The sequence below is a fragment of the Phalaenopsis equestris genome, unplaced genomic scaffold, assembly GCF_001263595.1.
Source record: "Phalaenopsis equestris unplaced genomic scaffold, ASM126359v1 Scaffold218760, whole genome shotgun sequence".
NCBI classification, from domain to species: domain Eukaryota; kingdom Viridiplantae; phylum Streptophyta; class Magnoliopsida; order Asparagales; family Orchidaceae; genus Phalaenopsis; species Phalaenopsis equestris.
Window position 1 is genome coordinate 214,560 of NW_018237177.1, and position 15,052 is coordinate 229,611.

The 15,052-nt window shown below is 33.0% G+C and overlaps 1 protein-coding gene across 1 annotated transcript; it reads right to left on the minus strand.

The window, feature by feature from the left end:
• Nucleotides 1-5,685: 5,685 nt before the first annotated feature.
• Nucleotides 5,686-11,934, minus strand: LOC110037333 (cytochrome P450 71A9-like). The gene is made up of 2 exons (XM_020741956.1): nucleotides 10,990-11,934; nucleotides 5,686-6,463 (listed from the first exon to the last, which is right to left on the minus strand). Exons 1-2 carry the CDS (start codon nucleotides 11,906-11,908, stop codon nucleotides 5,856-5,858), a joined length of 1,527 nt encoding a protein of 508 aa, XP_020597615.1. The 5' UTR covers nucleotides 11,909-11,934; the 3' UTR covers nucleotides 5,686-5,855.
• Between the last annotated feature and the right edge of the window lie 3,118 nt (nucleotides 11,935-15,052).

Genomic DNA, 15,052 nt, shown 5'->3' on the forward strand with positions numbered 1-15,052 from the left:
ATCCAAACTAAAGTAAACACAATACACACTAACTCTCATTACTCTAAAGCATACTAAATCAAACCATACTGATAACTATGGGTTACCTCCCATAAAGCACTTGGTTTAACGTCGCCAACCAGACAAATGATTCCACCTGGATCAAAACTTCAATTAAGTAATCCTTGATCAATTGTTCAATCTTTTCCAGATCCAGAGATTCCTACAAAATCCTCAAAATTTAATTTTTCATTTAGCTCTTCCATTTTAGATTGATTCATATCATTATTCCTCATATTTCATTCTAGATCCAATATTCTTCTACTGATTTCTTCAATTTGCATGTTAATATCATCCTTAAAATTTATAAAAAATGGATCTTCATATGATAATTTAAGATCTCCCAAATTTTGGATCGTATTCTCTCTAGATAATTCAGATTCTGGATCAAATTCTTCAATGTTACAATTTTGTTTCAAGTTATCTTCTAACTCTACCCTTTGATACTGAGTAAATGGTGGAGGCGGTCTTTCTATATTTATTATAGTTGAGGAAATAGGTTTTTCTAATTCCTTAGGAATTTCTTCCATTGGTCTTTCAATCTCCTTATCCTCATCTCTCAACTCAAAGTTCTTTTGAAACATATCCTCGAATTCTCTTCTAAATATTAGTTTAATAACTTTATATTGCTCATCATTCATCTCTTTAGGTTTATCTCAGGGTCACTAGGTAAAATATCTGTGGGTAACTGTTAATTGCATTAATAATCTACCTAAATTGGTTTTCTATATTCTTTATTGTTGCCCATTGACTGTTTAGCTCACTCTCTATTTGAATAACAACCTCTTCTAATAAATTCTTCTCCTCATTCTGTGGTTTGAAGTTAAAATTTTTAGAAAAAGAAAGTTCATCGCTAAAATCACATTGACTGTTCCAATTACATGTCTGATTAGATTGATTATCTTCCCAAAATTGGTTTTCTCCTCCAAAATTAGTATTCCAGTTAAAGCTTGAATAATTTTCCCAACCTGGTTTGTAATAATCAAAATAAGGATTATATATCTTATGGCTAGTTTCAAAATAGTTAGGCTCAATAAATTGTCCAAATGAATTTTCCTAAATATTTGGGGGCATTTGAGGATAACTTTCTATATGTTGATCTAACTTCCTTGCAATATCTGCAACCTGAGAACTTAAAATAATAAGCATATTTTCTTAAAAATTTACTCCCCTCTTAAGGCTTATTCCATCGAAGCTACTAACATTATACTCCAAATCTGAATATTCATTATATTGTCGATCCGTCATTTCTACATTGAATGCATGGAGTCATTTCTGATTCATCATCCTCCTAAACGCTCTCTTTAACTCTGAATCGTAAAATTCAAGGCCTGCAGCCCCTGAACTACGCATACAAATTTATAGACTTAACTAATAGGACAGCTATAAAAAATATTTTTAGTATTTTGGATTTTTCACATAATAATTAAACACAATATATGATATTATATTTTCCAAATCTAAGACTTACATGTTTAACTAAAATTCTCCTAAAGTTCTTTCTGAAGCTTCCCCGACAATAACACCAAAAACTTGGTGTGCCTCTAGTGTGTGTTGTTTTTCTATGTGTTTCGTGTCAATTTAATTCCGCTGAGATGACATCAAAAACTTGACCTGACCCACAATTACAAAAATAATTCAACTTTCAAAAGACGGCAAAAAAATTTGACCCAATTTATATGTAGCAGCTAATATATAAAATTGAAATATTATAAAATGTAGAAATTAGTTTACACATTATGGGTTCTACAGAAGTGCACATATCGCTTCAAGTATTATAGGATTTTTTTTAAGAACCTCAGTATCGATCCCACGAAGAAGCGAGGTAAGAAATCCCTTAGGCTGATTCTAGTCTACTACGATTCTAGTCTACTATCTAGTCTACTACTATAAGCAATTAGTTTGGAAGGTTGATTAAAGTGGTTTTAAACTATGCTAACAAAACTAAGTTTACTAAATTAATTTCTAAACTTTAAAGTTAAATTTACTATGACTAAACAAAGTTTTGTGACTAAGAGTTCAAATTTAAGAAAGTATCCTTCCCACTACAATAAATTTTTGGTTAATGATTGAGATAAATGATTTGAATTTGTATTGTGCCAAATATGAGCATTTTTAATTCTCTACCCTCGGTGAAGTGTTATAGAGAATCATTGGCTAATCTTAGGTTTAGTCCCTAAATCCGTAGTTAGGCTGGGAGGATACTGGCTCTCACTCCAGATTGGAACCCTAAGGGCTCCCATCTACACTTCAGCACCCAAGCACTAAGACCAAATTGGGGATTTTAGTCAGTTACTCTAAAATCTCCAATTCTACGCCCAACAACGAATATTTAACGTATATTTCCCTATTTATTTGCATCCAATTCCATGAATGACATACTCCTCCGTGGAATCAAATGTGATTCTCACTTTGTTGTAGAACTCATAGTCCATTTTTCGGATCGTATGCTTCACAATAAATTTTAACATTTAAATTAGCCATATCAAAAAGTAAATGAAGAACTAAGTGAAAAATCATCACAATTATTTAACATTTAAATGACACATCCAAATTATCTCTCAATTTCACTATATATGATTGCAGGGAGAAAGACAAAGAAGACTATTCAGAATTCATGAGGAAGATACGACAAAACACGGATTATATATATATATATATATAAGCAAATCTACAAAACAAAGAAATGAAAGAACACGACTTATCTTAAACTCCTCCTCAAGCAAATCCCTCGAAGTTCCCTTGAAACACTTTCTCTCTTTACAATCAACACTGAATTCTCTCTTAGAAATGTAATACAGAAGAAATCTCTCACCTTTCCTCTCCTCTTACAATTCTTCAAGAAAATCCTCTCCACAAACAAGACTTTACTCTACACTTACACACACTCACACACACACATGCATACACACACCCCATGAGAGGCGCAACCCTTCTCTTTTAAAGAGGCATAAAATCCCTCTTTTTTTCCCAAGAGACACACCCCTTCACTTCAAGAGACACATCTTTTCACGCCAAGTGTCTAGATTCATTGAATCACTCTAAGAGACACATCTCTTCATTTAAAAACCACTTATTAACTCCAAGAGACACATCCCTTCATTTAAGAGCCTTTCCAAGTGTCTAGATGCATTGGATCATTTCATGGGGTGTTTGAATCACTTGAGAGCCTTCTAGAACATAAAAAAAAGAGCAAAAAATCTGTCCATAATCGTCCCGACACCGTCGGCGCCAGTCTGGGTGCCTTTGGCGCCATTTTTTGTCGCTTCTCTGGACTTGGGCATCGTCAGCTCCGGTATGGGTGTCGTCGGCACCGGTCTGCAGTAGCTCCACTATTTTGCTCTGTTTGGCTTCTTTTCAGCTCTGTTATGCCCCATTTCAATTGTGTTTTGTTCCTAACAGACTGACCTACAAAATAAGCATAATAAACCTTTCTTTAAAGTGTAATTTCATTCAAAAACATGTAAGAAGTGAGAAGTAGATTAAGCATAAAAAGACATCTCGAAAAGTATCAGGACAGAATATTCTTTCTTGCTCGTTTTAGCTCCAAATTGCACCGTTTTTACTTCTTTTTCACCAAAAGTTCCTTTTTTGTACCTGAAGCCAAAAACATGCTAAATATCTTCCGTTGAAGTGCAATATCACAAAAATGGAGTATAAAATATAGATCTAAAAATGCATATATTTTTGGTGCATCATACAATAATGTCCCTAACCATGCTATTTGAATGAGGTTTTTTCCCTTTTCCTTGTGGAATAAATCTATGGTATGGCTTAACGCCCTTGCCTCATGATTAATCACAACATGGAATGACTTTGCACAAAAATTCCTTGCCAAATATTTCCTCCATCCAAAACTGCAAAACTTAGGAATGACATTACTTCGATGAAGAATTCATTTATGAGGCTTGGAAGAGGTTCAAGGAATTACTTAGGATATTTGGATGATAATTTAAAAAATTCATATAAAATAGCGTTACATTTATGCACAACCAAACATATAGGGTTTTTATGTGCATGTTTATATTTTATTAATATTTTCACATTAAAAACATATTTGGATTTTTATAATTTTATGAATGTAATTTTAGTAGTAGTCTATCAAGTGGATGAGTTTTAAAAATGGGCGATCAAATCATTAAAAGGTGTGAATTTCTTAGATATCTTGGGTCTATTGTTTAGAGTGATGAAAATATAGATGATGATATTATTAGTAGAATTTAAGTTGGATGGCTGAAGTGTAGGAATGCATCGAGCCTTTTATATCACTTAAACTTAAAGGAAAAGTTTATAAGATGGTTGTGAAACCATCAATGCTTTATGGTTCATAATGTTGGCCTTTAAAAGCGAACTATAAAACTAAGTTAAGCGTTGATGAGATGAGAATTCTTAGGTGGATGAGCGGCTTGACACTTAGAGATAAACTGCAAAGCAAATGTATCCGAGAAAGGGTTTGTGTAACTCTGCTGAAAGACAAAATTAGGTAGTCATCTTAGATGGTTTGGTTATATTAAACGTCGATCATCTGATGATTCAATTAGAAGAGTAAATGTTTTAGATACGAATTATATTTAGAAGGATATAGGCAGACCTAAAAAAATTGGGCATGTTATATTAACAATCATCTTAATTTATTTGAATCAAATGAAAATATGACACTACATAAGACACAATGGAGAAAAATGACTATGTTGTCGACCACACTTTGAGGGATGGCTTGTTATTGTTGTTGTTGTATAAGATAAAGCTAAATAAAGAATTAAGAAACTTATAACTAGGCATACAAAAAATTCTAGGCTATTTAGTTTAAATGACTTGTTTGGGATCAATTTCATTTTGGTTTTTGTTTTTTTAACATATTTGTTTAAAGTGTATTTTATATTTTTTTATTTTTTTATCATCAAAATCAAATCAATATTTTTTAGAGCACTTAACATAGCTTTTAAGTGCTTTTAGTGTTTTTAAAAAGACATATTAATTAAATATGCCAAAGATGTTCTTTTCAAATCGAATCATAAACAGTTGAAATACAAATAAAAAATATAAACAAAAAATAAAAGTGATCTTAAATGGCCCGTAAGTTATCTGAAATTATAAAAACAAATGATTAAAGTAAAATACAATAGTACTCCTTTTCAACTTCTATTATTATCATTAATATAAATTTGAGCTAAAATATCATGCTAACTAAAAGTATGGTTACCATATTTGTAAATTTAGCTAAAATTAACAATGAATCATTATGTCTTGCTTGGGATAATTTTTTTTTAAATTTTTTTTGTGTTTCTAAAAGCATATTTGTTTAATGTGTTTTTATCCTTTTTTTTTTCTTTTTTAAAAACAAATAAAAATATTTTGAAAAACACTCGAAATAATTTTATGGTGTTTTCATGATTTTCAGAAGTAACCATATCTTAATCAAACATATCAAACGTTCTTTATTTCAAATCAAAATATACACAAAACAAAATAAAAAATAAAAAAAAAACAAAGTAATCCCCCAATGCCCCCCTAAAAAAAGACCATAACTCAAAGCTCTTATTATTTAATCCACTATTATTCAATTTGGCATCCAACTTGCACAAAAACACTAATGAACACAAACCCCTCAATTTTATCAAAAAACTTCTAACATACATTTCAATCTCACTGAAAAGATGAGAGTTTATTATTGCTAAGTCGGAGATGGAATACAAAGCCTTGCTAAAAGGACAAGTTGATATATACCCACACATACATTTCAATCTCACTTACAAGCACAAAACATCACCATCATCATCATCATCCATGCATGCTTTTCCAAATACAACAATACATCACATCATTGGTTTAGCAACCATACAAAGAGGCACTTTCTTATGCATTGTAAGGCCACTTGCCTCCCCCATATCAATATCTTCGGGTCTCATTCCGTCAGGCAAACTCCATTCAAAACAATGCAAGAGATTAGCCAAAACCAGCTCCACAAGAACTGCAGCAAAATCAATCCCCGGACAACTCCTACGACCAACACCAAAAGGCACGTAATTGAAGTCTTGCTCTCTCAAATCTGTGCCACGTAAAGCGAATCTCTCAGGCCAAAACTCATTAGGGTTCTTCCAAGCTTTTGGATCAATGGAAATGGCCGTGGCGTTGATGAAAACTCGGGTCTTGGCCGGAATGTCGTAGCCTTCAATAACGCATGAATCTAGGGTTTCACGAGGAACTAGAAGCGGAGCCGGAGGGTGCATTCTTAGTGATTCTTTGATGACAAGCTTGAGGTATTCTAACCGTTGGAGCTCGCTTTCTTCAACCTTGTTGTTGTTGATGATGGCGGTTTGTAGCTCTTGCTGCAACTTAGTCATTACTCTTGGATTCTTCATCAGTTCTGTCATCGTCCAAATTATTGTTGCTGAGGATGTATCAGTTCCGGCAAAGAACAGGTCTGGAAGAAAAAAGGAATATTATGACATTTATTTTCTTTCACTTTTGAAAAACCAGTATAAGCATATATAACCATCATTTTGAAGGGTAACTTGCACTTGGATCCTTGAGTTATAAATTACATTTAATTTTGATTTATATTTTTTAAAAAATATTACGTTTAGATCCCTTAAGCTCTTATCTATTTTACATGTGTGAACAATCTTAAGGATCTTTACATTTTGTTGAATGTTGAAAGATTGGTATCTCAGTATTATACAAAAATTTAACACATACACAAATAATACGAAAGAAGGAGAAGAACACGATTTTTTACATGAAAAATTCCTAAAAAGGGATAAAATCACGAGGTATAGCTCTGTCAAAATAATATACTATGTGATTGTTAGTGCAAAACACACTCTTCTCCTAAATTAGAGAAGATTGAATTACAAAGTTAATAATCATAGAAGTACAATAATAGTTCAACGACAATGGCGGTAATCGGGTAGCAACAAATGTAGGTTCCGACGATAATAGCAATAGTGGGCTAGAAAGGTCGTCGTTGATTGCTACGAAGACAATGGTCTTCCATAAATCTGGTCTGCCATAAATCTCGTATATGGTAGTTGTAATAGTATCAACTTGTCCTAGAAGAGAGATTAAAAGTCGTACTAGAAGTTGATCACATAAGTCGTATTTTATAACTTCAAGAGCGTCAGTTAGTCGTAAAGGCTATAGTGGGAGGTAGTAATGACAACATTAGGCTATATATGTCATAGTGGACAGCTATAGTAGTAATTGACCACATAGATCGTAATGGATAGCAGTAAGAGCATCAGTTGACCATAAAGGTCGTGGAAGTAGGCAATATTTAACATCTATATTTACCCTTATAACAACCATGTGTCATAAATCTATGAAAATTTGCATTTCACTTTTTATTTTATGCTTTGAGGGCTCATTTGATTGCTTAAAGCAGAAAATGATAAGTTTATTAATATTATTCATGCAGTACAAAACAGTTATTAATCAATAAGATTCTGAAAACCACAAATACTTTCAAAACAATTTAAAAATAATGATTTTATAATGTAAAGCAAATCCTATAAAGAAGAGACGTATAAATGGACGTTTAAAAGCGGACTCGTTGTAAGAAAGAAATAACTAATTTAAATATTTTAATATCCATACTCTTTAAAAATAATATCTTTTAAATATATTTATAACATTTTACATGAATCCATACATTTTTAATTACAATTTACTATAAATCAGTAGGAAGAACTAACCCAATCCCATCCATTTATTTTCACTCATCTTTTTGTGTGATTAAAACTATAAATTCATACGATTTTTAGAAAAAAATTATCATTTCTTCAAGTTAGCAAATGGAATACTTCAATTTAACAATTACAATTGTGTTTAGGGCAATTTGTGTGTTTCAAGATAAACAGTTTATTCTGAAATGCGGCCCGCGGGTTGACCGCAGGGTTCGACATATGGCCTACGTTTAGTGTAAAAATGAAACCGCGTTTTCGGATAAGCAGACAAAATGCGCGATCCAAACGATACTGCGGCGTTTTCAAAAACGCCCCCACGCTTATAAGCTGATCTTCCAAACGGGCTCTACACATCAACGGCAGTAAAGTACACCGATATATGATGACAAGGGATTCAATAATATAGCAGTTGACGTGTGATGCTATGTGAATGTGACTCGGTCGATCTAGCTCCACGAAGGTGGCATTTATTTACATACATATCACAAATTTTTATATATTTACATTTCTTAACTTTAATTTCTACATTTATAGCAGCCATATGTTTCATATTATATTGAAATTTTCCACAATTTTAATTTTTAAAAAAGTTCAGGCATAGATAGGGTGGCATATATGTATAAATTGAAATTTAGATGTTAGATATTCAAATAAATAGGAATTGACTTGTGTGGTATGCATTTCAATCTTCCTAACAAAAATATGAAAATTTTTTTCTAACTTGGCATATTGTTTTTAAAAATGGCATTAGCAATTAGTTCATGAATGAAAGTAGATCCACCAAAAATAACTAATTATAAATATAAATAATTTTTTTTTACTAAAATATATATAAATTAAAAAAATGTGCAATAATATAAATTCTCTATAATTAAAATCATTATTTCAAAATCATTTTTTTGTTCTTGTTTTCATATTTCATCTCTATCTTAGAATGCATTCTTGTGCGAAAATATCTATTATAAACGATAGATAAGATAATGTTGGTTAGTTCTTTTCATATCATATTTATTAAATTATTATTTATTTAGATATGTGAAATTATTTATTAAAATATTTACGTGAAAAATTTAGATATTCGTTTAAATTTTTGTCTTATTTAAATACTCGTTTAGTTGTCATAAATAAATCAAATACAAATTATGTTCAAGTATTGAAAAATTTGAACAAGTAAGAGTTTGAAAAATATGTGAAAGATCAACATAAGCTCAGGTCGATAATAATTATACTAAGTCAGGTCCAATCTATGATATACTCGACTGGATCACAACCCTAATGGCATATGAAGGAGATCCACATGACTTCATGGCATTGTCATAATTGGGAAATTAATGAAATAGTAATAATTTGATGTTATTTAATTATGTAAGTGTTGTACGAGTAATTGTAAAATCTTAAATCTTAAATATTATAATTTGGGGAAAATTGCATACATCCCACACGATTTCTATGTATTTAATTATCAAACTGCCTAAAATTTTATAAGAAGATCTACGTTCATATCACTTAATTCTTATGTGTTTATAAATTTAATATTTAAATTTCAATTTTTACGTATATGCTACTTTACCTATACAGAAAAAAGGCTGATAAGTCATTAACAAATTTTCATCGTCCAACACGAATCTCAAGACGATATTTTAAATAAGAAACATTCAAATCTTGATAAACAGTCATCCAGATTTTGGATTTCAACAAACTTATAATCAAACTGACCAGCTCGATGAGACGAACCTAATGATATGAAAACTAGCCCAATCGGAGTCAGATCAAACCCAGATCAAGTCATTAAACCACACATAGAATATTTCCGGACATATTTGAAAGATTAAATGATTGTAGAATATGACAAGTTTACACTCTAATCAAGCGTATCGAAAAGATGAATCCAACGAGCCCAAGATCACTCAATTCTGACATCATTAAGACACTCAAATATCTATTAAACGCTATCAAATCGAGAGAAGCTCTCCTGACCGTTCGATCAAAATGGTTTATATTCATGTATTAGTTGCACCAAGAACACTATAAATAGAGTTGTATCCCTCTCATGAGAGCAAACTGAAGCCTAGAGAAAGCCTGTAGCTTGAGGAGAACCTTCCACTCAGCATCACCGCAGACCGTCGTCGACCACCGTCGAGCGCCGTCGATCACCACCGACCGCCGTCGACCACCTCTAACCTCCCTTGAAAACCACCGACCGCCTTCGACTACGTCAACCGTCGTTAACTCCGCCAACCTTTGCCGACGACAACGGTCGATCGTCGACGACTATTGCCCACCTCTATTGATCACCGTCTACAGTCGTCGAACACCGCCGACCTCCGTTAACCTCCGCCAACCGTTGTTGACCACCGCTAACCACCATTGATAACCACCAACCAAACACTGTCAGTTGAAGCTGTAGGCTGGACTGTAAAATATAGTTATCCTCTCCCGTTTGTGGGACAATGAATTTTTGCAATCATCAATTAATAGTGAATTTTCGCAACTGGGACAACCCTGTGGTATTTCCCTTTACGGGTTTTTCACGTAAAGATTTACGGAGTTGTCACTGTTTGATTTTCTTTCATTTGTGTGTGCTGAATTCTCGTACAATGCTATAATAATAATCTATTACGCTACCGCCGCGAATTTTACAACACGCATCAAAGGTGTATTTCACTTTTTCTATTAAAATAAAATAGTGGTATTTTTTATGCGATATGAAAAATTTAGACGGTATAAATATAAAAAACATAATATACAAGAACATGGGAATTGAATGCGCTTTACATAAATGACACAACTTTATATTTAAAATTAAAATATATTGGAGTTATAAATTTAAGCATGAAAATATTTATTTCACTAATAAAAAACTGATTAATAATTTTCTTAAAGTAATATTAATGATTTGAGAGTTATGAATATAAACATAAACGTATGTAAATTTATCTTCTAGTAATTATTATGCACATAAATTAATTAAATAAATAAAATAGAAGAATATGAGAGACAGATAACATACGCGTGAATGGTATGTATTTAACATTTATTTAAAGTGTACATTTTAAATAAATTTACGTCCGGAGGCTAGTGGGCATCTGCCACATGAGTCTCACAAATCACAATGACGACAGATTTTATAGAGTGATGCAGCCCATTTATCATATACCATATGACAGGCGTCCAACTAAATTTCGGACGTAACCTGATAGAATAATATTTAATTCTTAGGTTAATATTTCGCATGCAAAAATTATTTGAAGAAAAAGAGTTGTACCTGCCATGATCCCCTTGACATGATTCATGGTGCTGAGAAAACCACCATCCGTTGCTTCCCGGCGCAACCGGAGTAAAACATCCACCAAATCCTCTCTATCAGAGACATCATCCACCGCCTTCTCCGACCCACTCTTCAGATGCTTCTCAATCACCCTCTCCCAAAACATATTCAGCTGCCCGAAGTTTTTCTCCAACTTCGCCCGCTGGCCAGTAATCCCATCAATCCAATCCCCTGCTGGAAAGAAATCCGCGGCAAAGAATCCAACCAAGAGATTCTGCGTCTCCGCCATGACTCCGTGAGACAAGCTCCTCTGTCCTCGGTACACTCCAGCGCCTCCTCCGAGCTTATCTCCGAACACCACTCGGCACAGGACGTTGTAAGAAAGGGCAGAAATCATCTCGCTCAGGTTGATTAAGGATGATTTAGATGATAGCTCTGTAATGGCAGCGGAGAGATTAGCTACTTCCTGCTCTCTGACGATTTGAAAAGATCGCACTCGCCTAGGGCTCAGAAGCTCGAGCATGGAGAGCTTGCGCGCTTGTCTCCAGTTCTCGCCGTACTGGGCGAAAGAGATGTTGGAGTTGTTGAAGGAGTACAGAGTTCCGGCCTTCGATGCCGGCCTGCCGGAGAAGATGATGTCATGGGATTTAAAGATGGATTTGAGTGCGTCGGCGGAGGAGACGACTAGGGTTGGGATGGAGCCGAGATAGAGAAACATGAGGGGGCCGTGCTTTTGGGAGAGGCGGAGGAAGGAGCGGTGAGGCATCGAACCCACCTGGTGGAGGTTGCCGATGATGGGGAGCCTCCATGGACCTGGAGGCAGCTTCTTCCCGGCTCTGTTTCCTTCTGCAAGTTTTTTCAGTAATGGAAGGGATACGGCGAGGAGGATGAGGAGGAGGACCACTAGTGGTCCCATTGCATTCGAGGACGATGGACGAAAACCTTGAGGGTCGTTGAAGAATATAAATGGATGGTGACCAATTACGTGTTCAAATTTTTATGAAAATAATCATATTATTTAATAAATCATAATTAAAATTAAGTCGTTCGAATTTTGATGGGTTCAAACGAAAAATTGTTCCGTACGAACATCGCATTCAGAGATGTATATGCTACTCGATCTCAGCCGTCGATCAAAATTTTTTTTTTTTTAAAAAGGTGCCCACCGAAATACAATTTTACTCTGATCTACGATTGAGATCGGAGAACACATACATCTCTACATGCGTTGTCTGTATGAAATACTTTTCAAGTTCAAACATACATAACTTGAGCGCCAACCTTACTCGTTACGAATGTTGTTAATGATTATGAAAATTTTGATATTTTTATTATTATTAAAATATGTTACAGTTTTTTCTGAAAATATGTTTTGATTTATAAAGATTGTAATGTTATTTATAGTTGATAATGTTGTGATGCTAGTCAATTTTGTATGAGGAGCTGTTGGACAAAAAATTTAATAAAATTGATACGTTCTTAAGAAAATTATTTTAATTATATACAAATCTCATAACATTTCAAATAAGCTTATAATTGAGATTTAAATTGAAGATCGTCTCCAGTAAGCATATAATCAAATTGATCAACTCGATAATGTGAGTCAAACAAAGCCAAAATTGATTTGATTGGAGTCCAATCAAACTAATTTAGCACAATTGGAGGCTTATGATGGGCAATTGAATAGTTAAATGAATTTTAAATTTAACAAGTTTATAGTTAAATCAAGCGTCTGATTGACTTGAATCGAATGAGCTCATGACCACTCGATTCTGACATCATTAAGACACTCAAATACACATAATGAGATAAAAGGGATCGCTCACGGTTATTTGATGGAGTGGTCCAATTTCATATGGTATTTAAAGAGGATGTCGCTCCCAAAATTTATATATAGAGCCCCACTCCCTCCAAGAAATGGGACTTTGGATGTATACATGGAGGAGAAAGCTGGAGAAACTCCAAGCTTATGAGGATTCCCGAGCTCCATTGTCGGGCCATTGCTGACTAGTCATCGTCGCTGCCGTCGAAGCACCATTACTGCTTTTTGGCTACTGTTGTTGAGCTATTGTCAGATCACAGTTGTTGGCCACCAGCATCGAGCCACAAACATTACAGTACACATGTTGCCCAGTCATTGCTCTCTGTTGTTTACCTCATTTTTTGCATGGAGTTTATCATGTTCATTCGCTCTATAAATTAGGGCCCAACCTTAAGGTTTCCTTTGTGGCTTTTCCTAGGGGACTGGTGATTAAAATAATACCAAGATAGAACTTCAAATATCTTTTCACTCCTTATAGTTTCTTGAGCTTAACTTTGAGTTCTTAACTTTCAATTGAGTTGATCGAGGTTAAGACATCGAAGCTTAACTTTGAGTTCTTAACTTTCAACCTTAAGGTTTCCCCTTCTCTTTTGTACCAAGAAAGAGTTTATCTTTTAATGAAAGAGAAAATAAAATTAAAAATTACTAATTGAAGTTCAAAATAAAAATAAAATTGAAAAACCCAAAGAAAAAGTCAATGAAATTATAAAATGAAAATCATAAATCAACATTACAAAGTAAAATCAAAATAAAACAAAGACAAATTTAATGAATTTATAAAATGAAAAAAAAATTATAATCACAAAATAAAATCTAAAGCAAAGAGAATAAATTCAATGCAATTAACAAATTAAAATCACAAAGTAAAATCAAAATAAAAACAAATCATATACAAATAAAATTATAAAAGCAACTCAAAAATGAAAATCAAATAAAATGAAATGTCATTAAAACTTTGAAATAAATCAAAATTAAAACAAATTAACCAAAATTAAATTCACCAAAATCATGAAACTCAAAGTGAAAACAAAGTAAAATCACAAAGTTAAAATTCCAAAATATAATAATAAATATAAAATCACAATGCAAAACTAAATTAAAAAAATCAAATTAATATGAAACAAAAATAAGTTCACGTACATCATAAACCCAAAATCAAAATTCAAATCAATCCAATGTAAGAAAAAAATCATTAACATCCAAAATTACAAATAAAAAAAAAATAGTAACATCAAAATTAGAAGATCAAAATCAATTCTAAAAATAACAAAATTATAAATCCTTAAGTAAGATATTTTAATAGAAGGAAAATAAATTAAAAATCCAATGATAAAATGAACACTTCACTCATTCATCCAATTTTTAAATCACCATACCGAAATTCCAAATCCACACCCACTTGAAATCAAGTTCAAATTCAAGCTCAAATCTAAACCCATATTCAAACCACATCAAAGCCAACTAAAACTTTATGACAAGCCAAATATTAATCTCATTTATGCTCATTTCAAGCTTCCAGACGAAGCCCAACTTCAAGCCACCATGAGCTTACTTTGACTCATCACCAAGCCTACATTTGGCTCCTTCTATGCTAACGAAACTCAAGCCAATTTTGAGCCAACGACAAAACAAATCTCAATCGATTACAAGCTAACTGATACATAGAAAATATATAGTATTTTTAGACACATTTTTATACATATTTTTTAGATATTGCACTTTAATGAAAGATATTTGTATTTTTTTCTTTCAGGTACAAGTAAAAAGGTGAAAAAATGCTAAAAGCAGTGAAAATGATCAAATTTGGAGCAAAAATATGAAAATTGTGCTAAAGTATTTTGGCGCCTAAGTGCTGGTGAAATAGAGAAGGTCATGCATAAGTGTTAGAGACCCCGCGCTTAAGCACCAGAGGTAGATATGTGACGATTTACTTCATTTTTTCGAATTTTAAAGGGACATTTGAGGCACCTATTGGCTAAAGAGGATGGTTATGACCACTAGAAACAAAAATATAGTTAGAATACTTGTGAAAGGAGGCATCCTTTGGAAAACTCATCGAATTTAGACACATTTTGAAGAGTTACTAAGGCACCTCTTGGAAATTTATAAAAGAAGGAAGTTGAGACTTTTTGAAGTGTGCTTGAAGGTCCTGAAAAGTGCTAAAAAAAAGGGGGAGTTTTGATAGAAAAATTTGGAGAGGTTTTCAGGCACCACAAATTTACTTTATCCTTTTTGTTT